This window comes from Leiobunum rupestre, chromosome 8, assembly GCF_980474605.1.
Source record: "Leiobunum rupestre chromosome 8, qqLeiRupe1.1.hap1, whole genome shotgun sequence".
NCBI lineage: Eukaryota > Metazoa > Arthropoda > Arachnida > Opiliones > Sclerosomatidae > Leiobunum > Leiobunum rupestre.
Window position 1 is genome coordinate 11,437,562 of NC_143391.1, and position 24,992 is coordinate 11,462,553.

At 39.9% G+C, this 24,992-nt stretch overlaps 3 protein-coding genes across 6 annotated transcripts in view; 2 read left to right on the plus strand and 1 right to left on the minus strand.

The window, feature by feature from the left end:
- Nucleotides 1-7,608, minus strand: part of LOC149932379 (glutamate receptor ionotropic, kainate 2-like) — a 41,302-nt gene extending 33,694 nt beyond the window's left edge. For all 3 annotated transcript variants that reach the window (XM_090155641.1, XM_090155640.1, XM_090155639.1), the window contains exon 1: nucleotides 6,989-7,608. In XM_090155641.1, the coding sequence (XP_090011767.1) occupies nucleotides 6,989-7,118 (130 nt within the window). In that variant the 5' untranslated portion in view covers nucleotides 7,119-7,608. The remainder of the gene's footprint in view (nucleotides 1-6,988) is intronic.
- Nucleotides 7,609-7,985: 377 nt separating this feature from the next.
- LOC149932380 (putative flavin-containing monoamine oxidase A) lies at nucleotides 7,986-12,679 on the plus strand. Its single transcript, XM_090156728.1, has 12 exons — nucleotides 7,986-8,098; nucleotides 8,162-8,288; nucleotides 8,348-8,435; nucleotides 8,496-8,670; nucleotides 8,727-9,002; nucleotides 9,067-9,156; nucleotides 9,223-9,313; nucleotides 9,369-9,469; nucleotides 9,548-9,719; nucleotides 9,787-9,869; nucleotides 9,929-10,026; nucleotides 12,281-12,679. The coding sequence occupies exons 2-12, from the start codon at nucleotides 8,162-8,164 to the stop codon at nucleotides 12,558-12,560; spliced, it is 1,581 nt and encodes a 526-aa protein (XP_090012854.1). The 5' UTR covers nucleotides 7,986-8,098; the 3' UTR covers nucleotides 12,561-12,679.
- Nucleotides 12,680-13,922: 1,243 nt separating this feature from the next.
- asf1 (histone chaperone asf1) lies at nucleotides 13,923-15,244 on the plus strand. 2 transcript variants are annotated; one of them, XM_090155611.1, is made up of 4 exons: nucleotides 13,923-14,089; nucleotides 14,158-14,325; nucleotides 14,384-14,676; nucleotides 14,736-15,244. In XM_090155611.1, the coding sequence occupies exons 2-4, from the start codon at nucleotides 14,217-14,219 to the stop codon at nucleotides 14,973-14,975; spliced, it is 642 nt and encodes a 213-aa protein (XP_090011737.1). In that variant the 5' UTR covers nucleotides 13,923-14,089; nucleotides 14,158-14,216; the 3' UTR covers nucleotides 14,976-15,244. The 2 variants fall into 2 exon arrangements, with proteins under 2 accessions (XP_090011737.1, XP_090011738.1); XM_090155612.1 differs by having other exon boundaries at nucleotides 13,936-14,093.
- The last annotated feature ends 9,748 nt before the right edge of the window (nucleotides 15,245-24,992 follow it).

A 24,992-nucleotide genomic window follows, 5' to 3' on the forward strand; every position in this document is an offset into this window, starting at 1 on the left:
CAGCTGCACCCTCGTCAACCGTAATACTTTCTCCTTCCTCGTGTAGCGGCTAATGTGAACCCCGCCGTCGACTATTCCTTCGCCGGAACGTATTGACCCCCAGCTCTCCAAACCAAGGTTGTCCGCTACCCGCGGAAGGCTAGCGGCCATACGTTCCTCAGTCGCGATTGGCGGCCGCTAATCGGGGCCCTTTGCTCTCTTTAGCTCGATCCTACTTCGGGGGCACCCCTATCTCCAGGGGCTTCTAATACTCGCAACACACCTCTTAAAGGAGCCTCAGCGAAACTAGACTCTCTCTTTCCAAATAATTACCCGGCGGGGGAGGAAGGTATCAAGGACAATAGAAGCGCTGATTCGCGCACCCCCCCCCCCCTCCCTTCTTCTTCTGAAATTTCAGTGGCGCGGCTTATTCTTCGTTCAAGAATCTATAATTGGCAATTTCCTTAATTGCCTAGAATTTAATTTGACCTTTGTTCTTTTCTCTCAGACATTTTTACCTCCTCTATAAAAATACCACGATGGATCTCGGTTTAAATCTCTCCTTGGGAATACCTATAAAAATCTAGGAGCCCTAAGAATCTCGCTAACACAAAACAGTTTCGGTATTTTTAATTAACTCGAAGCGAGGGGATTTTGTTTACCCGGAAAAATTAGCTATTTGGCGTGTTATATATAGGAGAAATTCCACTATCAGTTCGATATAATTTGGTTGCCTCTGATTCGGAGCCGAAATTTATGAACGCCTTTTAATACGGATTTCTTATAAAATGTATTACAAAAAGGCCGTTTTATATATTAAAATTTATTTTACTTCTGTCCCCAACGCGATAAATTTGGTTGGTTGAGATTGCGGAAGTGACATAAAGTTCCTGTCAGCAAATAGCTTTTCTGGCGACAATTCTTCCGGCTCGAGACGTCTGAATTTGGCGGCTCATTTTTCTTTACCGAAAACATTCGCGTCCTTCGTAATGCTATCTGATCCATTCCATCCTAAGAGACAAACCGTCTAATTACGACGACGAAAGGCGCAGTTCTCCGTAATGGTTAATCTAATTAACGTCTCGGAATAACGTCTTACGGCGCGAATTTTGGTTTTCAGCTTCTATTCCGAGCTATAATTACAATTTTTTTTCTTGGTAATTATATTACTTAAAACTTTAATACCAGGCCCTTCTGTTTACTCTCACCCGTCTACTTAACCGAAATCAATTTAATTATCGGAATTCACGTATCATTGTTGAGTAGGCTAAACCCAGTAATTTAACTTCTCCCCAAACACCTGCCTTTTTTAAATCTACTAGCTAGAAAAGTACTCAATTTTCTCTTGAAAAATGTAGGGCTTGGTCGAAATCTTAGTTTATCAAATAAAATGGAAGTTTTTGTAGTTGGTAATCCGAGCCGTCGTTGCTCGTAAAACACATTTATGGAGTTTTGTGATTATAGGAACTCGAGTAGATGGTGGCCATAAGAGCCATCGCGTACGCCGTTCAAAATTATTTTACGGTAAATGAGTTTCAGAACTTATCCAGAGCCCCCTGTATAACTACGGAGAGAGAGAGAGAGAGAGAGAGAGAGAGAGAGAGAGAGAGAGAGAGAGAGAGAGAGAGAGAGAGAGATAGAGAGAGAGTTATCACGAAAAAAGAGATGGAGGGGGAAAATAATGTTTTTTAAGGATGTCTTATTTTCCGGAGAGTTCAAGGCGAGCTTTCCCATATTTTCTTTGATGAAGATCGTTCGGCGTGAACGAAATGATGACGACGAGCGCCGAAACTAGCTTTTTTTCCCTTTAATCTGAATACATGTATATAGTTCTCACGCAGTCATCTCTTTCTATCTACAAGATGAATTCCCTTCCCGGTTCAAACCGAACTTACATTTTTATATTTTTTAAGTAAAATATTCCCTTTTAACATGGACTTTTTCTTATTTGATATATACTGCTGGTTTTATCTCGATATGATATATTTCTTATGATTATTTCATATCCCGATAAAACCAGAAGAATATCATATATATTTCTTATGAAAGTCACCGGTTCGAGGCAGTTTTTGATGGAAGCAAATTTACAGCTTGTATAGGCTTGGTGCGTAGTTTATATTTTAGTCAGAAGAATTTCCTCGTGCCAACAGAGTTTTAAAAAGAATGAGTGAAAGCTTTCTGTTAATTCCACAATCTCCTGAAAGTATAAACCTAGAATCAATTGAATCTAGACGCCGTCTGCTGTTTCCTCACACATTCAATTAACAGGTATCAATCCAGATGTCACGTTTTTCAAACTCGAAACCTACTACTTTGCCTGACCACTACTTACGTAATTAATCAAGGCCCGTGCATGCTCGGGAAAAAATACATTTACTGGTCTTTCGAATTCGCCGCAAATTCCCGCTAGGTGCGCATGTACGTAGAATCTACTGCTCAGGCCATGTCTATAGCATAGGCCATAGTCAGCGTTGTCTGGTCCCAAAACTGAAATTATACTATCAAAACTAAAAAATAATCGAATTTACTAAAAAAATTAGTATATAAGTACGGCCAACTTTGATTACTCGCTATACCATGGTAGCACATGATCATAGTTGGCACTCACATATATATAGTTCCATTGCCTATTTCGTTCTTACAACACGCTTGATTAGTCGGCTGTATTTGCTGCTATAAGAAGGTACAAACCTAACACTCCAAGGAGTATAATATTTCCATTCTTAGTCTACTATAGGAGTAATATGACAGACTAGAAACAGTGTTCTTAAGTTAACAGAGATATACTTTCTAAAATTTCTTTAATTATCGCACAAATATCGGAAATATAGTAAAATTATCGCAAAAAGCGTACTATATAGTACGCGATTGAAATTATAGTACGGAGGAAATCGAAAACTAATATTATTGAAATGTACTATAATTATAGTACGGTTGGCAATCACGTAGGCTACGGCCGGTAGTGGCTGCATCGCAGCTTCGTAGGACCGCGTTTAAAAAATAAAACTCATGCTTAAGTATTTTTTTATAAATCTCAATATTTATATTACATTATTTTAAAACCAAAATATTAGTTAAACTATATGTTAAAAATTGGGCTTGGTAAGAATACTTACTCATATTTACGATCCGTTTTTATTTTCGAGGTAAGTCGGAAATTAGACAATAACAAGCCCTCATCTACATTCATTGGAAATTAGAAGATACGTAATCTTATTATAGCACCTATAGGTGGAGTCTATGATCTAGCGTCTGCTACAGACAAATTAAAAAGTCATAAGAACGAATTTTCTTAAATCATCTTATCAAAATACAAGCAAACGATACAAAAATTATATTAAAATGCAAGTATCATTATTTATAAAGTCAAATTTACGAATAAAAATGAGGAAAAACTAATAGCGTCTGCTTTAGCCGCTACCTATCTAGGTTTCAATGGCGAACCAAAGGGGGCGTAGCGATAGTTTTCGGTCGCGGGTGTAATTTGGTTTTAGAACACCAGTTTTAGGGCCAAGTAAGAGTTGTTGATCATTACAAAGTAGCTTTGTTCGGTGTAGAACCCTGGCTTTTATCCGGGGATTTAGAAAAGGAGGCGGCCATCATTTTGACCTTTCGTAATCCGACACCGCGTCAAATCCCGTGCTAAGACTTTCATTGAGGATTCTTTCCAACAGTATTAAGCTTTTTATTCCTAGGGCAATTAGACGTCGTTGTAAGACTAAATAGGAAATTGGACGCTCTTCTCGCGCGCCTTATAGGTATCCAATATAATTGGAAAATGGAATAAAGTTAAGTCTAGTTGTAAAGATCGGGTAATAACGATTTAGCCCGTTTCGGATATTAGTAATCCGGAAACGCGTGATTATGAACGGGGGAGGGAGCGTCGACGGGGCCTTAAGTCGCGTCGTATCTTGTTAAAACAGGCTAATTAAGCCGAAGAGATATTACGGAGGCGCGTATGGAAGGTGAACTGAGAAACACGCCAGTGTAATCAAAATTAGGTTGGCGATGATTTGGACCTCGGCTAATTTACGGAAGAACGATAACGAGCTTGGGCTATAGGTGGCGCTTCTGTAGCGGGGCTAATTGAATTTCCTTTGTTCCTCATAATTCGGCCGGCGATGAAAAATATCCCTTATTTTTGAAACGCATTCATTGCCTCTTCTCCGCTCGATACGCTTAATTGGACTTCTAACGATTAATCGGCTCTATCCCAAATTTATTGCTCGACTACTTTTCATTTAATACCGCGCTATTCGCCTTAGATATACCGCCATTGTATAACCTTCGGGACGTCAATTAGTTGGCTATATGAGCTGGTTTCTTCGATGTTCGAGATAGTATTATAATTGCCTAAAATGTCCCGACAAACAGTGGCGTAACCAGATATCTAAGGCTACTCGGCGGGATTTCGTCCTGTCGTCAAGGCCCAACCTTCAGACTTGTTTTCGGCTGTTTTGAAGAACTATGGTTTCTAATACCCTACGCGGACAAATTATATAAAACTGGAATTTCTAAACCATAGCTGTCTCACATTTGTATTTCAGACAGAATGAAATCAAGTATACCTATAGAATAAGAGATGTTTTTTTTTATTTCGTGACACTTACCATAGTCAATGGTACATGCGGGGGGGGGACAGACGAACTTCCTAGATGAAATTTGCCAGGATGGTACCATAATTATGCTAACGCTATTCTTCCACATTCTTAGGTACCTGAACACATTTTGGATCTCAGTGTATATACTATTTTAAATCATTTTCAGGGTTTTAAAAGTCTTAACCGAAAGGGCTGTATTATCCCAGTGGCGTAGCTAGCATGTGGTGACACCCGGGCCGGATATCATAGTATGCTACTTACAGAAACTAGAGACTAGTAAGTTTTTTTTTCACGGTCGGGTGTGACACCCAAATGGGTGGAACCAGGGGTGCCACCGCCCCCCCCCCCCCCCCACCAGCTACGCCACTGTAAGATTCTTCACTTTTTATAGATTACAAACTGATAGTTATATGGTAACAAAAGTGGCATGGTGAAAACTACGTGGCAGAACTCAAACTGCACCGTGAGACTGAAGCTAAAACCTTAGGCTTTGAACACTGGCGGACTTTCTTTGAACTAGATCATGCCACAATTTTCTCCTTTCCACAGAATCACTGTGCAGTTTGAACAATTTCTGCCATTTAGTTGCCTCACCCGGTTCACTGCGCCACTTTGGTTGCCTTTTAATGTACAATTTTCGTTTTCGTTTAGTTAATTATGAATATTAATTTAATTAAAATATATTCGCGACCGAAACGAGACTATAGGTGGCCCAAGGGCGCTAGCTTCTCCGATCGAGCGTCTGCTACAGACAAACTAAAAAGTCAAGTTTTTTCTAAAACAAAATCCATAAAAATATAATCAAACGATGCAAAAATTATATAAAAATGCGAGTATCATTATTTATAACGTCAAATTTTTGATTAAAGATGAGAAAAAACCTATAGCGTCCGCTACTTATCTAGCTTTCGGTGGCGAACGAAAGGGGGCGTAGCGATAGTTTTCAGTCATGAATTCAAATTTTAACTTCGACCGTAGTAAGAGAAATTTTTAAATATAAAATTTCCACATGTGTATAGAAGTATTGAATTTAACCAGGTCTAATAAAACTAATGGATCCCTAAAAAATCACTTTCCCATGTTTTTATTGAGGTATTACGATTTGTATTTGTAAATACAAACAAGCATTACTTTAATCAATTTAATGTCTTAAAATATTCGAATTGCTTTTGCGGGGTTCGTTCTGTTAGGACGCTGTTTTTGTTTCGGCGAATCCAATTGCTCTTCTAGATTGGCGACATCCCCATGGAAACGAGTAAAGAGGCCAGGACAGTCGAAGGGAAAAGGTGAGCGTCTAAAATTTAATCTCGCTCTCGGCTAGTTCGACTTCATCAAGGATAAATCTCCGGCAGAAAGCACTCTAGTCCGTTCTGTCCTAATACTATAGGCAGTCCTCCCCCCCCCCCCCCCGCCCCAACTCCAGTATCTTCTTACTGGAGCGAGCGGCTCTTGGCACCCCTTTTTTCGGTTTCTAGCATTAGCTAGCCGTTACCCCTTTTCTTTTTTTCTTTTTTATCTGTTGAGAAAGGAAGAGGAACATGATCGTACCAGCGATGAGGAGTCTTATATACGGCTTAAGACTCTCTCCGCTCCGTAGATTCGAGGAAATGACTCCCACGACGAACGGAGTAGTTTTCAACTTTTGATATTATGGCCCCTGGAAAGCATCTTTCAATCGCCGCGCTTTCACCCTCCACGCCTCGCCTGCCCGTTTACGAAATAATGGAAACGGTGCCCCCCACCCCCCGGCTATTATTCGTTGGTCGCAGAGGGGTTGGAGTTAGCACCCGCTTTAATAACCTTACGCTAAAAATTTATAGGTTTCGGTCTTTTTTTTTACGTTTTAATGAAACGAATTTTTATTTCCACGATTAATCATTTTTCGTGCCAGAATTTATAGTTCTTAGAAAGCACTTCAGTCCACGCTTCCTCTTATTTTAATAGCATCTTCTCGCGCTGTCTTCTAATCCTAAATTTATCGTCCAATCTAGATAACATTTGATACCCACGATTCAGCGGGCGTATTCCGTATGGATGTATCATCATGCTGATTATGTTCGAGGTTGCTTAGAAACCTGAAACGTGTACGTACTAAAATACTTAATAAGATTTCTTGGAATAAAAGTTGGTATTTTCCAAATAGTTCTATCCGCTTCTTTTAGTACCATACGGGCAATCTTTCCGGTTTTTAGGTAGAGTAAAATTGTAAAGTTGAAATATATTTAGGGTTCTTTGGGTCTCTCTACAAATCGCGTGGATAGTGTTGAATACAATGGTTTTTATTATCTGATTTTCATCTAAATGAACAAAAGAGCCAAACCAAAATGTAAGGATAATCTGAATGAATGGCGAAGTAGAGAGAAAGCAAATTGGATTGATGGTTTTAACATTAGAGAACGTAGACTTACCGATTTTAACCTGGGTGGCGATGGAAGATGCGGAGCAGCCCTCGGGACGAAGAAACACTCCGAGCAAAAGCCAACAACAAGAGCCCAGAAAGCGCTGACGGAAGAAAGCATCGCTGGATCGTGTCAGCATCCCGGGCGCCGAACGCGCCTACAGTCCCGAACTTAAAAAACGTTCGCTTATGTTATTTTTTTTAAAAATATAGATATAGTGACTCTACGGTTATTTTTAGACGGATAGACAAATAAATACTAGACTAGGTAACACTTCTTGATTATTAAGGTAATAGTTGCCAATGAGGGCTGATAATGTCGTAGCCGGAAACTTCGCGCGTGGAAGCCGCCGGTGGAATCGGTGGTGAACCGTCGAGGATGGATACCGGGACGACTAACGTATCAATCGGAAAGTGAAAAACCATGTTTCTCGCCCCTTGTTTGTCTGCCGAAGTCGCCCGTTTACTCGCTGTGATCCCCGACAGTCCCGAGCTGCGCCAATCTGCTGCGGCCCGATTCCTCGTCGTTCAAGCGGGTCATGACCCGTTTCGGGTTTCGACTTCGAAAGAACTCGATCCCCTACGAGATTCAGCGCCTACTCCCATCCAGCAACCGGTCATCGACTGTGTGTTTTCCGGTAGTCGAAGGAACGAAATCCCCCCTCTCACTCGCACAGCGGCGGCAGCGGCTCCGCCTTCTCTCTCTCTCTCACTCTCTCTCCATCTTAGTCTCCATGGCAACGAAATCCAAGGGAATACCCGCTCATCGTAACGAATTTGTTGTATACCAACTACCTTTTCTTATTGCGAAACGTATTTGTTGTCGATAGTGTATTTTCCACGAATGAAAAAGACGTGTTTGCTTAGGAAGATTCTCAAAATTCATATCTTTTCGGATTTGGTTCCATCGCGAAATTGCTGCCATTCAAATATTCGCGCTCTGGTTTGAAATTAGTTCCATCTCATGCCGCTCTAATATTTAGCGCTTTTGTGGCAAAGATCGAAAGATCAATCATTGGTGTGGGATTTTCCATCCTTTATTGCTAATTTGTTACTATGATGTTGCACTTCTGTTCAGTATTGTGATTCCTATAAAACTAAGGTTTTTGGGTTTTGATAGGTAATAAGTTCTTGTAGTTGGTTATAACATTACCTATAAGTTATGACTTCGTGCCTATTTTAGATGCGCTATTACAAAATGGGTGACTTGGATTTGATAGTTATTGGAGGTGGCCTGTCTGGTTTGTCAACAAGTTGGGAGCTTAAAAAGAGATGTCCAGAATTGAAAATCTTAGTATTAGAAGCGAAAGGTTGAATTATTGTAAGTTGTGTAATTAGAATGTGGTAAATAGTTGTATCTCACTATCAGATAGACTTGGTGGGCGTACATTGACTGAAGAACTACCAACAGCTCATGGCAAAGATTCTTGGGATTTAGGTGGGCAGTGGGTTTCTACGTAAGTATATCTCTGTACAAATGTATTTTGAAAATTCTCTAATGACTTTTAAATTTGTAGTGCTCATAGAAATATTATGGAGTTATTGCTCGAATTGAATTTAGAAGTCTTTCCTCAGTATACTGCTGGAAAGAAATTAATACAGCTTACTAATGAGCCAGTTAAAAGTTATACCGGAAGTATCCCTGATATTTCCCTACCAGCTCTTTTAGATTTGGAAAATTGCATGGTGAAAGTAAGTTTGACCCTGTAAAAGTCATGATACAGATAATAAATAATACAAACTTTCAGATGGGAAAGATCAGTAAGCAAATAAATGTAGCAAATCCATTTGAGCATAGCAATGCCAATGATTTGGATAGTATGACCGTGGAGAAGTTTTGTGATAAAATTCTGTGGACAGAAACTGCTTGCAAATTAGTTGATATAGCTGTTGAAACTGTCTTTGGAGCATCTCCCAGACAAATGTCAGCTCTTTATTTTCTAACATATACTGCTTCAGCTGGTGGAAGTTTTAAAAACCTAATAGAAACCACCAAAGGAGCGGCTCAAGAACTTAGGATTAAAGTAAAAGTTTTAATATTTCTTCAAATCTATAATAATCCAATTAAATATATCACAATTTTTTAAGGGTGGAACTCAACAAATTAGTTATTTATTAGCTGACAGAATAGGTAAGGAAAATATAAAACTGTCATCTGTGGTTACAAAAATTGAACAGGTTGGTTTAGTTTTTAATAATTTCCTCATTTTTGTAATTATTAATTAATTTATGTATTTAATTAAGGTAACTGATGATAGAGTGTTAGTTACTGATAAAAACTCAAATGTTTATAGCTGCAAGAAAGTTGTTTTAGCCATTCCCATTCCTCAAAATGGTAAAATACCATTTTCCAATAATTTTCCAATTATAAGTAAAAATATTTTTTTCAGCGTTCATTGAGTTTGTACCTGCCCTACCCACTAGTAAAGTTCTTCTTATTAGAAATATGCCAATTGGTAATCTTTTGAAGTTTGTTGTTGTTTATGAAAAAGTAAACCTCCGACAGTGTTTTTTTAACGTTCAAACAATTCAATGAACTTAAATGATTAAAAGTTGGCATTATTTATAGGCTTTTTGGAGGGAAAAGGGATTTTCTGGAGAAATTGTAAATGAAGGAAAAACTGAAAATGAATTTGAAGCTTTAGATTGTGTTTTTGATGGAACTAGCAGTAATGGAAATCCAGCTTTAGTTGGTTTCTTATCAGCGCAACGAGGACTGTGGTGGAGCGATGTTGAGGCAGGTTTTTTTTTTTTCAATACTTTTGTCTTACTGGGCTATATAAATTAATTTTTTCTTACAATAGCCAGCTAGAAGGAGACAATCTATTCTCGAATGTTTAGCTAAATACTTTGGAAATGAAGCACTATCACCAATCAGTTTCTGTGAAAAGGTATGATAAGAGTCACTGTACATTAAAAAGAGTATTTCACATTTTATAATTGTATTTAGAATTGGTATTACGAACCTTATAATGGTGGCTGCCCATCATCCATTTGTGGACCTGGGATTATGGATAATTATCAGCATTTGAAATCCAAGTTTGGAAAGTAAAACAACCAAAAAAAAAAATTCTAGCCATGTGCGAGTACTCAATCGACTTGACTCGATACTCAAAAAAATGAGTACTCATTTTAGGCCGACGCTTATTTTTTCGAGTACTCCATACGTCTATTTTGTCAAAGGCACTACTTCAGAGTTTTGAAAAACCCGCCAAACAACAGCATTTTGGTTTGTTCCAACTAGGGGTTCTGTGTTTTTTGCTCCTAGGTTCCAATGACGTTGAGTAGAAAGGATTCGTCTTGATTGGATATGATTTTTTAAGCATACGCTGTATAAAAATGAAACCTGACTCATAGTGTGTGGCGTGCCCGTTTTTGAGCTCAGTTTGTCTTTTGTTAAGTTTCCTCAGGTGTGAAGCATCTATATTATAAGGAGCGCTTGGTACGTCTGTCGTCGTCCTATGTCCGAGCTTTCTGGAATGTTGCCTAGTCTGTCATGAAGCCAAAGGCGGGGCGGCGAAGAGAAAGCCAGCGCCGGGCGGCGAGAGAAGCTGCAGCCTTTCGCTTCGTTAGTGGCGCAACTATAGCCGTTTTTGTGTTTTTGCTTAGTCAGTAAGGGTACCAAAGGCGGGGCGGCGAACCGGGCGAGACACAGGCGGCACGGGGCAGAGAGACCGGGACTGCCTTTCACTTTGTTACTGGTGGTGGTTCGACTACCCTATTAGGCAGAGATAGCGAGGCACCAGCGACGTCTCCCCCCCCCCCCCCCCCCCCACGCTTCCGCGGATAATAGGGAAACCGTGACTGCCTTTCGCTTCGTTACTGAGGGGGTTCGACCAAGGATGATGAAAGACAGGGACGTAGCACATTCGCGATTACGCGCCTAAAGCTTCGTTGCGGCTGTGTATTTCTTACGTTTCTCGCTCGATGTCGCTAAAGTCCTAGGTGATTCAATTTTAATTTGCTACTGGCGGTCACGTCTTTCATCGTCTAAGGTTCGACTATAAACAGCGCAGGGCAGAGGGGAATCGGGGCTCAGGGACGAGCGTATTATTTTGTTTCTGTTCGTCATGAGTGGGGAGAAAATCTGCCATTGGATACAGGGAGTTTGCAACAGTACAGGGTGTTTTGTAAGAGAGAGAAAGGCGAGTTTTTGATTAATTTTTGAGGGGAAAAGGTTACCACGGTAATTATCGCATGGGGAAAAGGGGGAAGGGTGCTTTACTGGGGGGTTTGGGACGAGAAAGAAAGGCGAGTTTTTTAAGTTATTTTTGGGAGGGAAAAAGGGGGTGGTTCGACTATGGGGAAAAGGGTACCACGGAAATTATCGCGAGGGAAAAAGGGGGTTGGGAAGGGAGAGAAAGACGAGTTTTTATGTTATTTTCCGGGGGGGGGGAATGGTACCCCGGTAATTCTGGCATTGGGTAAAGGGGCAGGGGGCTTACAGGGGTGGAGTGCCTCGAAACACACAAAGGCTTCGGAGCATAATTATTGTTTAACATTCGTGATACCGCGAAATGGCTTCTAAGAAACGACACAGTTTTTTTTAAGAGGAAATTTCAAAGCCAAGTTCAAATAGATCCTAAAAGAAATTGATTTGAAAAACTTCAACGGTTACATTTTGGATAGGCGCGCGCTCGTTCCGAAGGGATAATCTTATTGGCTAAGACAAATGCCGATAAATATTGCTAAGCACGCATGATTCGATTTTTTGATCATGTAAATAATTACATGTGCGACGAAAAAAATCGCGATATCATTGAGGCTCACGCGTTTAAATTTAAAAACCCTTCAAGCAAATAATTTCTTTTGGGGTCTATTGCAGCTAGGAGCAACAAACACAGCACCCCACACAAGGAGAACGCAAGCCGTCAAAAGTCGTGGATTTTCTTGTGTACAATTTTCATTAGTTAGACGCTTTAGCGCCTGCTGCCGTCGGAAGGGGAAAATTCAGCGTAAAGCCTCGTCCAATGAAATTTGTACACAGCACTGCCTTAAACGTGTTTAAAGGCTAGCTGCATTCTCCTTGTGTTTGTTGCTTCTAAGTTAAAGTTCATCAGATTCAAATATCAGTAGCTCTAACTATTCAAGTACTTGAGAGCTAAGCCTAACTAGTTAGTTCCGAGTATTGGACACCCTTTTTTAATCTAATCCTAATTACTTGGAAAATTCGAAAAAAAAATAAAACTCCATAATGGAAATTTTTAAAACTAGAGACTCCACTCAAACCGCCACAATCAAGAAATGCACATGGCTACTTTTTCCTTAATACATTTGCGATTAATTCTTGAATTTTGTTCAGTTTGTATTGGGCTGGCACAGAAACTGCTTCAGTTTGGATAGGATATATGGAGGGTGCGGTTGAAGCTGGGAAAAGAGCTGCTAGAGAGATTCTAAATGCTTTGCATCCAGATTTGCTCACAGCAGAAGAAAGAAGAGCCTTTATGAGACCCCCATTCGCTAGGAGGAAAAGCCAGGTTCTAAGACCTAGTCACAGGGTTTTTAGATACACAATTGGTTTAGCACTTCTAGCTGTTGGGATTGTTGTCTTGAAGAAAATGTATTTTCGTATTGCTCTTTGATTTATATTGAATTTTTGCTCTTTAATTATGTTTTAGAATTTCGAAGGTGACTTAATATGTATATTTTTGTAACTACTATTTTAATTGTTGGGTGTTTTAAATAAAGATTTTTCATTTCATGATTAAAATATATTTCATTAACTCTTATTCTATTTACTTGTTAACCTTTGTCTATTGACAGACCACAATATTAGATTTTTTTAAATTGTTGCTTAAGCGCTAATCACTATATAGTATCTCGAAGAACCTGCAGCTTTGGGAATTCCCCTGACTGGTGCATTCTCAAATGTTCACTCCCATGCGGTTGGCTTCTACCTTCTATTGCTACTTTAACTATATGCCTCTGACTGTGGTGTTCTGTCCCCTGATTTGCTGGTTATTGGTTTCTGATTCAGTGGCGGCGTAAGGGGGGGGGGGCGCCCCGGGTAGCCAGGGGTGCCATCGGAGAAGCTCGAGGGGGGGGGGGGGGGGTGGAAATCAGAACGATTAAACTTGAAGAAGACGAACCCGTGAAAACTTCTGTACGGTCCTGGGGGGTGTCACAAAACACTGCCGGGGACCCAGCCTTCTTAAGCCGCCACTGTTCGGATTGCAAGTCAAGAAGTTTGGAAAAGGTTACATTTTTACATTTGCCGCTGATTTTCGACTATTTTTTGTTTATCCCCCATGTCTTGAATGAATCATGAGATTCTCTCTCTAATCGTGTGCTCTGATTATCTCGCGAACCTACGTACTTAGGCTGACGTTTCCTCGGCGGATCTACAAATCCAATAATTATTCCAAATACTTCCTGAAATGTTTTCTTTCTTTTATTATGGACTTCGTTCCTTTGGGCACAAACTGCTCTGTCGGCTTCTCTCAGCCGTCGGAAAAGACATGTATTCTGGTGAGACTGGTGCTAGACTGCTAGTACTAAAATGTGGTACCTTTTGTGCGTGGATTTTCAGACTTGGTGTTTTTGTATGAATTGTGAACTCGTTTCATTCGTTTCCTGGAGTCAGAATGACATTAGAGTTTAAGGTATCTGGCCTGTCTTGAGCAATTTACGTTGTATGGTCCTGGAACCGTTTTGTCCCACATTTGGTTCCCGCGGTGCGTTGTAGTCTGGGAATCTAGGTATATCTTGTTGTTAAATGTTAATTGGCTCTTTTCCCGTGGGACGTCTTTTTTGGCGTATATGCTATTTTTATATATTGTACTGGGGCTCTTCCTGGGTTTTAGTTTGGTCATTTTATATTTTATAGTTTTTTAATATTTTGCAACACTTTGTTTTAATACTTTTTTTGCTGGATTTTGAGGAGGTTTTAAAATAATTTGAACTCCATTTTGATTGTTGGTGATTAAGGCCTTCGACTTTGACTGACACCATAAGCTATTTTTAAAAACAAGAAAGGTTTGCTTTTTCGCGGGAATACCATTTTTTACTTGCGCCGAATTCATTGTAGTTTGGTCTTATATTTCTGCCATTTACTGTAGAAACTTTAACTCTCTACTCCTAAAGTGTTTCGTTATTTGTGAAACGTTGTGAAGTTGGTATTTATCTTTTAAAGTTAGTAATGAAAAGATAATTATAATAAAAATAAAGTAATTTTTCTAGTATTGACATCTGTCAACCGAGCCTTTGCGCGTACGAACTTCCAAAGAGACTAAAATAAAATGTCTAAAGTTCACGTATGTAATGTGATGGTCTTGGACAACCCATCCCTTTTTGTAAATCCGTTTCAATTTGAAATTACGTTTGAATGTAATGAAGATTTAAAAGAAGGTAAATTAAATTTATTTAACAATGGAATTGATTAATTCTAAATATATTTAATCTAAAGATCTAGAGTGGAAAATCATATATGTTGGATCTGCAGAAAGTGAAGATTATGATCAAATATTGGACACTGTCTATGTGGGTCCTGTTCCAGAAGGAAGGCACATGTTTGTTTTTCAAGCAGATGCGCCTGATCCGTCAAAAATACCAGTTCAAGACGCAGTTGGTGTAACAGTGGTACTACTCACATGTTCGTATAGAGGAAAGGAATTTATTCGTGTTGGCTATTACGTTAACAATGAATACACAGATCCAGAGTTAAAAGAGAATCCTCCGGCAGTACCTCAATTTGACAAGGTTGATCTAATCAATCTAGTTTTAATTATTTTCAATAACAATTATGCTTTTTATTTTAGCTTCAAAGAAATATTTTGGCAACAAATCCACGTGTTACAAGATTTAAAATAGAATGGGATGATAACCCTTCAAATGATTTAGCAGCTGCTAGTACAAATTGTGGCATGTCTTGTTCGTACCAAAATGGTTACAGTAATGAAAGTCAAATTTTAAACGGAGAGGAAAGTCTTGAAAAGGGTTTGAAACAAATGCAAGGAGTTATGAGAGACAATAGTAATCAAAGTATGGAGGTATCATAGAATTTTTATATTATTTTTTGGCTCATGTGTATTTTTCACACCCATCAAATCAACCCTATATTTCTTTGAGTTATAATATAAAATAATTTTTTTTATTGCTATTTGAAAGTTCTTTTCTAATGAATTGTTCTAAAATATTAGCCTTAATTTTAATTTATCAGAGTAGTTTTGACGTTTAAAGATGCTTTTTTTTGTGTTCAAATCTTTTAGTTTCCTGCTGGTTTTTTTAACACAATTCATTCTGTAAATAATTTCATGTAGGTACTCAATTCTTGTAAAGAATTTCCAATTTTGTATTAAAAGTGTTAAATGGTTGTTAAATTGTCTACTTAGGGGATTCAATGTTGAAATAGTAATCATGCATGTTTTAAGTATCCATAAAGGGATTAGGTGCCCATGGCAAATTATTTTAAATTGATAGTAATTGACATTAAAACTCCAAATTTAGATCCTACCCATACTACATCTACAAAACCTGCAATATGCCCAGAATTATTATGTATAATTATCTCATGTTTATCATGAAGGTATTTTAATGAAACCTTGTTCATGGGATATAATTGATATTATCTCCCATTACACTGTGTTGAAAAGCTCATGATCAAAGCAAGTTAGGGAAGTGGATTTTGGGAATGCACAGATTTTGTGCATTCTTGGCTTTGACAACACATAGTCCAGCTCGTGTATGGCGATCACAGTATTTTGTTTCAATGGTAACCTTTTCAGTAGCACCATATAATTTGTGACTGAAACCTATTGATACGCCCTCTATTGGTTGCTGTGGAAAATTTGCATTTTATTGTAATTTTACACTGTGTTTTATAGTGTAGAGGTTTATAGTGGTTCCAATTGGAGGTGGTTATTAGTTTCAATTGCATTTTTACAGTATTTCAAATTGGTTTTATATCAACACATTTACGCTATTTGTGCACTTGTCGAGAAACCCCAGTATAAGATCACAACATGTTTTTCATGTTACGTGGTTTTCGTACTCACACAGGAATTAAACATTGCATAGTGTTCGGTTGTACACATCGTAATTTTGTATAGTACATCTACCTATATTCGTTTTCAAATGTTTATATACCGCACGCGCGCGTGAAAGTGAGTTTTTGGTTGCTGTTAAAAAAGGTGTTATTTTTCGCGTGTAAAAATAAATTAACGGCCAGTTCTGTTTTGAAATAAGAGGAAAAAGGTTTACCGGTTTTTATGTCGGAAAAGTTCGCGTCTTTTATTTCGCTGTTCACGACATTTTTTGGTCCGTCGAGCCGGATACATTCGTCAACTTGATTATGTTCCTCAACTAATCATCGAATCGGCTATCTTTCCGTGAGAGACAGTGAAAATTAGCGTGGATTCTCCGTTGGAAACCGTTTAAACCATCGATCATATCCCGATCGTAAACGAATCAACATAAGTCATCATGGATGTTCTGGTGAGAAGAAGAGCAGCTATCAAGGGACAGATCACCAGGATTGAAAATGCGGTGGGTCAAACAGCAACGAATCTATCTGACGTCGCCTTGAAGCTGTATGTAGACAAGGTGGAAAAACTATCGAAAGACTTGGATGAGGTTCACGATGCCGTAGTTGCAAATATCGATCCCGACGACGACGATTTCGCGGATCACGAAGATGAATACAACCCCCTAATCGCTCGACTCGAAGATCTGACAATCCTACTCGTCACTGAATCGAATGAAAGAGCAGCAAACATTCCAGTGAGACAAGTCAGACCAGCTAGTGATGTACGTTTACCGAAGCTGGAACTTCCATCATTCAGCGGTGGTTACGTCGATTGGCTTCCATTTCACGATCTCTTCACGGGCACCGTACACAACAACGAATCGCTCACCGGAGCTCAGAAGTTTCAGTATTTGAAGTCATCATTACGAAACGAAGCAGCGCTCCTCGTTCAATCTATTCCGGTAACTGACGCTAACTATCTGGAAGCTTGGGATATCTTAAACAATCGGTTCAACAATACCCGGGAAATCATCGATGCACACGTAAAACGTCTCTTCAGTCAAACTAACGTCATCCAAGAATCTTCATCCGCTTTACGAACGCTCATCGATACCACCGCCGAATGCATAAGGGCGCTCAAGGTTCTCAAAGAACCAGTACAACATTGGGACTCCATACTACTTCATCTTGTAAAGGAAAAACTGGATTCAGAATCTCGCCGACAATGGGAACTTTCCCTGAGGGGGACCGAAAGACCAACTTTCGAGGATCTCGTTACATTTCTTGAACAACGGGCCAGAGCCTTAGCAGCAGCTCCGCCTACAACTACTGCAATCAAGTCGAAGCCTCCATTACATCAGAGACCGAGTACAAAGGCTCATCATGGTGCTCTGAGCGAGACGTGTCACTTTTGCAACGAAACACACTCTGTATACAAATGTACCAATTTTCTGAATGCATCTTCGGACAAGCGTTGGAACATGGTCAAGAGGAGTGCCATGTGTTTCAATTGCTTACGAACCGGTCATCAAAGCAATGACTGCAAATCTGGTCATTGTAGGAAATGCAACGCACGACATAACACACTTCTACATCAAGAGAAGGAATTAACGAAGACGAAGGCAACCTCCGGTGTAGTTTCATGCCCATCTCGTGAAATAATTGGATCAACCCAAGTTATCTTGGCAACCGCAATGATCCAAGTCAAGGGACTTGACGAGCAACTTTATCCAGCCCGAGCGCTTCTGGACTCGGGTTCTCAAGCCAGTTTCATCACGGAACAATTCACGAGGAAACTAAGATTGAAGCGAACACGTTTCAACGTCTCAGTTGACGGAATTGGAGCAACCGGAATGAACACCTCTCAAGGCAGTGTCATGGTGAATATTCAGTCAAATATCATTAACACGTCGGAGGTCATCGTCGAGGCAATCGTCCTGAAAAAGGTCACGGATTATTTACCTAACAGTCCGTTCGATCCTGGAAATTGTCTACACTTGAAAGGCTTAACACTTGCTGATCCAACTTTTCATAGCCCTGGACAAGTGGATATTTTACTAGGTGCTGACGTGTATCTAGAGCTCTTACAAGATGGCATTTGCAAGGGGAAAGAAGGTCTTCCAGGTGCCTTTAATACTCTTTTCGGATGGGCAGTTTCCGGTCCATTGCTGATGTCCGGAAGAAGTTCGAAAATAAAGGTCCACCATTGTACATTGGAAGCAGATTTGAAACATCTTTGGGAGCTAGAAGACATCCAGCCTCGAAGAATACTATCTCCAACAGAAATTCAATGTGAAAAGAACTTTGAAGAATCACATACACGTGACTCTACAGGAAGATTCACTGTACGATTACCAAAGATAAACGATGCACCAAAACTTGGAGATTCTAAACAAATGGCAATCCGTCGATTCTCTCACTTAGAACGACGTCTACGTGTTAACCCGAATCTCTATGAGGAGTACCGCAAGTTCATGGGGGAATACATTGCCCTTGGACATATGGAACTCATTCCCTCGAATGAAATAAAAATCGAAACCAATCCATCTTACTACGTGCCTCATCATGCGGTATTCAAAGAAGACAGTACCACCACGAGAGTTCGTGTGGTGTTCGACGCCTCTGCCAAATCTACAACTGGAGTTTCCCTAAACGATCATCTGCTAGTGGGGCCAAAACTTCAAGATGATTTGGTCAACCTCCTTATTCGCTTTCGTCAACATCGCATTGTAATGAAAGCAGACCTTGCCAAAATGTTTCGTCAAATTAGAGTACATCCAGACGACTCCGATCTTCAAAGAATTGTTTGGCGAAACAACTCACACGAACCCTTGCTCGAATACCGTTTGCTAACGGTTACATATGGAACCGCATCAGCGCCATACCTAGCAACTAAAGTCTTGAAGCAACTCGGCCATGACGTGAAAGAGACACTTCCGTTGGCATCTTCGGCTTTACAAAATGACTTCTACATGGACGATCTAATGACAGGCGACGAAACGATTGAGAACGTTTTAAGACTTCAGTCAGAAATCATTCAAGCTACATCTCAAGCAGGATTTGAAATAAGGAATTGGGCGTCGAATGAAGCTGCATTATTGGATACACTACCAGCCAACATGAAGGATTTACAAAAGCCACTATGCATCGAGAACGACGAATCAGTCAAGACTCTCGGCCTATATTGGACTCCTTCGGCTGATAATTTCTCGTTTATGGTTACTTCTCCAGCGTCAAGAAGTTCAATCACTAAACGTACGATTCTTTCGGATACAGCAAGGATATTCGATCCTCTGGGACTGTTGGCACCAGTAACCGTTCGAGCGAAACTGATGTTACAGGAAATGTGGCAGCTAAAATTGAATTGGGATGAGCAACTTCCCCAACCACTTCAAGCTAAATGGAGGTCGTTTCGAACCGATTTACCAGAAATTGAAAACATTACGGTTCAACGGCACATTTCGCAAGCTAATGCTACAGACATTAGCCTGCATGGATTTTGTGACGCATCGGAGAAAGCGTACGCAGCTGCCGTATACCTGAAGACGGTGAATAACAACGGACAAATCAAAATACAACTGATCGCTGCGAAAACAAGAGTCGCTCCGCTCAAACAAATCACACTTCCGAGACTGGAATTATCTGGTGCATTACTTTTGGCTTCTCTGATTCAACTGATCAGGGAGTCATTGAGATTGGATATAGCTGATGTTCATTGCTGGTCGGACTCAACAATCGTCCTAGCTTGGTTGAAAGCTCCACCGCAACGTTGGAAAACGTTCTTAGCCAATCGAGTGTCAGAAATCCACGAGAAACTACCGAGAGCGCAATGGCATCACATTTCAGGAGACAGCAACCCTGCAGATTGCGCTTCTCGAGGAATATCCGCTAGCGAACTGGGAAATCATGGTCTCTGGTGGCATGGACCGCAGTGCATTATTTTCGCCGCAACAACGCAAGAACTACATGAACTCTCAGAGCCAAATGAATGTTTATCCGAGGAAAGACGAATTATTTCGTTAGTAACACATCATCAAATGGATTTCACGCTCCTTTCCAAATTTTCAGCGCTTAAAAAACTCATTCATATCACCGCCTACATTCTACGTTTTGTCTTCAATTCGCGAAATGCGACAGAATTGAGGATTACTGGACCTTTATCGAAGGAAGAGAACGAAAAGGCGCTATCCCATTGGATTCGGGTCGTCCAAAGCAACAGTTTTAACGAAGAGATAGCTTGCCTTAAACAAAACAAGGAATTACCACGGAAAAGTAAAATCCTTTCGATGCGTCCGTACATCGATCAAGATGGGATTCTTAGAGTTGGTGGCAGACTTTGCCACTCCAACTTACCATACGAACAAAGGCATCCGGCACTGTTACCGAGACAGAGCAAATTAACAGAACTTCTAATACAACACGAGCACGAAAAACATTTTCACGGAGGTGCTCAACTACTAACTTCTGTCTTACAGAAACGTTATTGGATCGTCGGTCTTCGTGATGCCATACGTTTCCATATCAGAAGATGTGTTTCATGTGTACGACAGCAGGCAGTCACTGTAAAGCAACTTATGGGCGATTTACCACCAGCGAGAGTAAATCCTGCTCGGCCATTTTTGAAGTGTGGAGTCGACTACGCAGGACCATTTACCCTTAAACTAATGAAGGGACGAATTCACCTCAGGTTTAAGGGATACATTGCCGTCTTCGCTTGCTTTACCACAAGATCAATTCATCTTGAACTTGTCAGTGACATGACCACCGAAGCATTTCTGGCAGCATTGAAACGCTTTGTTGCTCGACGAGGAAAATGCGCCGACATTTACAGCGACTGTGGAACCAACTTTACAGGAGCCGATCGAGAGATGAAAACATTCATCAAATTCATAGTCTCTACAAACAACAACGATCATGTGTCACGATGGCTTGCAGACGAAGGAATTAATTGGCACTTCAACCCGCCTGCAGCGCCACATTTTGGAGGCCTCTGGGAAGCCGGGGTGAAGTCCGTCAAGTATCATCTGAAACGAGTTCTTGGCACCATGGTTCTAAACTTTGAAGAAATGCAAACGCTTCTTTGCCAAATCGAAGCTTGCTTAAATTCACGTCCGTTAACGGCGTTAAGCTCGGATCCAAACGACTTCAATGCGTTGACACCTGGACATTTCCTAATCGGAGATGCGCTCACCGCAATACCCGAACCAGATCTCACTTCTGAAAACGTCAACCGCCTGTCACGTTGGCAATTGGGCCAACAAGTACTGCAGCACTTTTGGAACCGTTGGCGAAATGAATTCCTCTCTCGCCTTCAACAACGTCCAAAGTGGACTACACCAAAACCGAATCTACGAGTCGGCGACTTGGTCTTGCTCAAAGATGAAGATTTACCTCCAACCAAGTGGAGAATGGCAAGAATCACTGAACTTCATCCAGGACAAGACAATCAAGTTCGCGTCGTAACTGTCAGAACCTCTGACAAATCACTGAAAAGACCCGTAGTTAAATTATGCCAGTTACCACTAGACTGATTTTAATTGTATTCAAACTGTTTACTAAGGGTTATTTATGTATGCAAATGTAACTTTTCGGACTTTTACTATCTCATTTGAAATTCGTTATTTCAAGGCGGGCGGAATGTTCGGTTGTACACATCGTAATTTTGTATAGTACATCTACCTATATTCGTTTTCAAATGTTTATATACCGCACGCGCGCGTGAAAGTGAGTTTTTGGTTGCTGTTAAAAAAGGTGTTATTTTTCGCGTGTAAAAATAAATTAACGGCCAGTTCTGTTTTGAAATAAGAGGAAAAAGGTTTACCGGTTTTTATGTCGGAAAAGTTTGCGTCTTTTATTTCGCTGTTCACGACACATAGTGTATTGAAATTACCACAACTGCTATGATATTATCATAGTTAAGTATTTAATGAACTAAGTAACACTTTGCCAATAAGATTATATTTTTACCTCTCCGAGGGTCCCCTAGGAGGGGTTATACAACCACCATGTCTGTCTGTCAGGCCTGCGAACGCGTTCGCATTTTCGGTGCAAAGTGTAATCACTGCATACGCAGTTTCTCGAAGGGTTGGCAAAACCACCGTGTGACGGTGAACGTTAACGGATTCATTTGCGGTTTGGCTTGGATGGTGTTTTTTCGCTCACCGTCGTGACGGTTTGGTGTATTACGTTTTTGTAATGTTTATGCGTAGGTTGTGAGTGTTTAATTTGTTGTGTTTGTGTTCTGATGGTTGTGCGTGTTGAGTCTGTTGTGTTTATATGGGCGTTTTCTCTCCAACTTCTTCTTAATGACTTTGGGACGGACCGAGTGCTGAGTGTAATTCTACCTCTCAACGTCCAATGGCAATGTTTCCACCAGTTGTACACGGTATTCGTCTTAGTATCAATTTGCGATCGCATCGGGCGGGATTTGAACCCGAGACCTCCTGCTTGACAGGCGGACGTTCTACCACAGAACCACAGACACTTGTTACGCCTTATTGAAAATTAGACCTTCAGCTTTATCGGAAGCGTATTTAATACAGTACGAAATTTTGGTTTAATTGAAATAGCAATGGCGGCGCCAGGAATTTTCGCGAGGGTAGGCAAACCAAATAAATGGGCCCCGACCCGGGACCCCCCTTTTCTCAACGAAATGCTTAAACGAACAAAAAAGTTCTAACAACAGTAAAACGAGTCCAAATATAACAGAACTGGTTTTATTTACTAGGAGATACCTAAAAAATTTCTAAATACATTATCGACAATTGTTTAATTGTTATTTATAAATAATTTTATCTCTTGGGACAATTTTGAGACCCTTTCTAGATCAATTTGGGGCCCCTTATAGGGTGATTTTGGGGCCTCTCAAAATTTTAAGGTAGGCAGTGGCCTACCTGGCCTACCCCCTAGCGCCGCCACTGTGAAATAGAATTGAAATTGAAATTATTGCATCGAAGAAATTCTAATTTAGCGTTTCTCTATTGATTAAAAACAAATGCGCCACCCAGGTTTCGAACCCAGGCAGTCGAGCGCTCTACCACAGAACCACGGATAGCTGCTTAGGTTCACTGAAATTAAGACACGCATCGTAAGCATAATAGGTAATAAAGTCTTTTTTTATTAATGAATTTATGAAGGCCTAATCTGGTTTTTTTACGAATGAAATTTTAAAGGTTAAATCTTGTTTTAGCGCAGTCAGCCGAGATTAGAGGGTTAAAGGGTAGACCCTGTGGGTGGTCCACTTTGTTAGTTTTTTTGTTATTTATTTACGGGTATTCTTAACGACCTATATATAGTTGTGTTAATTCAAAGGAGATAATTTAACGTTAATTGCTTTAAGAGCTGGCGGTTAGTCAAGTGGCTCTCTGTGCTTTGTTGATGGTAAGGTTTTTGCTTCTTGTAAATATATTTGGTGTGGATATTTGGATATCTACGATTTCTAACGCAGTCAATGATTTCCTGGGTGTGCGAGTCATTATATGATATTGGAAATTGGACGGCATTGGTCTTTTTCATGCGGTATGTGTCACAACGTCAACTGGAAGTCTACGAGCGTTGAAATAAAATGAGCGTTAAAGATGCGGCAAGTATTTCGTAAGCGAGAAAAATACAATTACCATCTGTAGATATTTCTTTCATTAAAATTTGCTTAGTATTATATTCAACTGATAAACATGTACTGTAAATAGGGATAAATTCAATTGTGCATTGTTTTAGTACGTCTAACTCGCTGTTGTAACTACTTAATTTATATTATTCTGAATAAATTAAACTCGGTTGTTTCGTCTCAATTATTTAAATTAAAATTAAAATTTTATACCGGGCGGGATTTCACCGGGATTACGTTTTTAGTAAATATCTTTAAGGGACGTCTCGAGAAATTAATACCACTAGGGACAATTCTTCCGAGGAGAGGTATATTTTGGCTTGCCAACTTGTTTTGTTATGATATCTCGTAAAAACATGAATTCTAAATTTATTTTAATGGCTGTCCCTTCTTAGCCGTAACACTTACAAGAATTAACACGGTTTTTTCAGTTCGTATACAGAACTGGTTTTTGTATAATGCATGTCCCTTTTTCAGGAGGAGAAAAAAGATTAAATGGAACGTAATGATATTTATTTAGGTGAAACCAAATTGGTTTCATATGAAAACACTGTTTAGAACAGCGAAGAAATCTAGTTGAACATTTTATCTGCTTTTCATATCAAATATTTTATATCACCATATGTAACATAATCACTCATAAGTATGCCATAAAAGCATTTTCGTTAATGAAACCTTGTTCACGGGATATGACGTAAATTGCGTCACTTACAACTCCGTGACGAAATATGCGTCATCAACTTTACTTATGGCTAACGGAAGTTAGTGAGAATTATTCGCGCGTTTCTGGCATTGCCCATGTCGAGTTTAGCTCATGCCTCGCTATCACATGATTTCATTTCCATGGTAACCTTTTCAATAGCGCAAGGATTATAAGCATTTTTGCATTTTTGGGTCCGCTCAATGTATGTTCCGTGTGAAACAAGGTCTCATTGAATTTTTTTCAATGGAAATATGATACAGAGGCATACTTATGAGGAATTATGTTACATATGATATCACATATTTTATATTACTTAAATTCCTCGAATTAATTATCTTGTCATTGTAATTCATTTTGCGCTCCCAACGCCATCTCGTTACAAAAAAATTACCAAGAATTTTGGAATTGCTGTATTTGTTCTCTCCGCTGTGCCCCGGTGCCTTTCCCGTCTCGTATTCCCTCTCTCCCTTCTCTGAGAATGGACCGTCTCCGTTTCCCCCTTTACCCCGTTGCCGATCCCCAAGTAGCCGGTACCTCGAAACGGGAATTTGCTAAGAGCGTCGCCAAAAAAATCGAATTGCTTTAAACTAATGATTATGCACTTAAAAAACCCAATTAAATCGAAACATATAAAAGGCTCAAGTTTCCGTCGTCAGGAATCCAGTGGTGGTTTTAAATTTCGCCGAGGACAAATAATTTTAGAGATATAAAAATAACAAGCAATGCATCTCAGTCGAAATTTC

Excerpts from the sequence above, each read along its gene's own strand:
- LOC149932380 (XM_090156728.1), top strand. The coding sequence starts at position 8,162 with ATGCGCTATTACAAAATGGGTGACTTGGATTTGATAGTTATTGGAGGT. Across the intron at positions 8,436-8,495 it reads GGTGGGCAGTGGGTTTCTAC|TGCTCATAGAAATATTATGG; the intron begins GTAAGTATATCT and ends TTAAATTTGTAG. Across the intron at positions 9,870-9,928 it reads CAATCAGTTTCTGTGAAAAG|AATTGGTATTACGAACCTTA; the intron begins GTATGATAAGAG and ends AATTGTATTTAG.
- asf1 (XM_090155611.1), top strand. The coding sequence starts at position 14,217 with ATGTCTAAAGTTCACGTATGTAATGTGATGGTCTTGGACAACCCATCC. Across the intron at positions 14,326-14,383 it reads TAATGAAGATTTAAAAGAAG|ATCTAGAGTGGAAAATCATA; the intron begins GTAAATTAAATT and ends TTTAATCTAAAG. Across the intron at positions 14,677-14,735 it reads CAGTACCTCAATTTGACAAG|CTTCAAAGAAATATTTTGGC; the intron begins GTTGATCTAATC and ends TTTTTATTTTAG.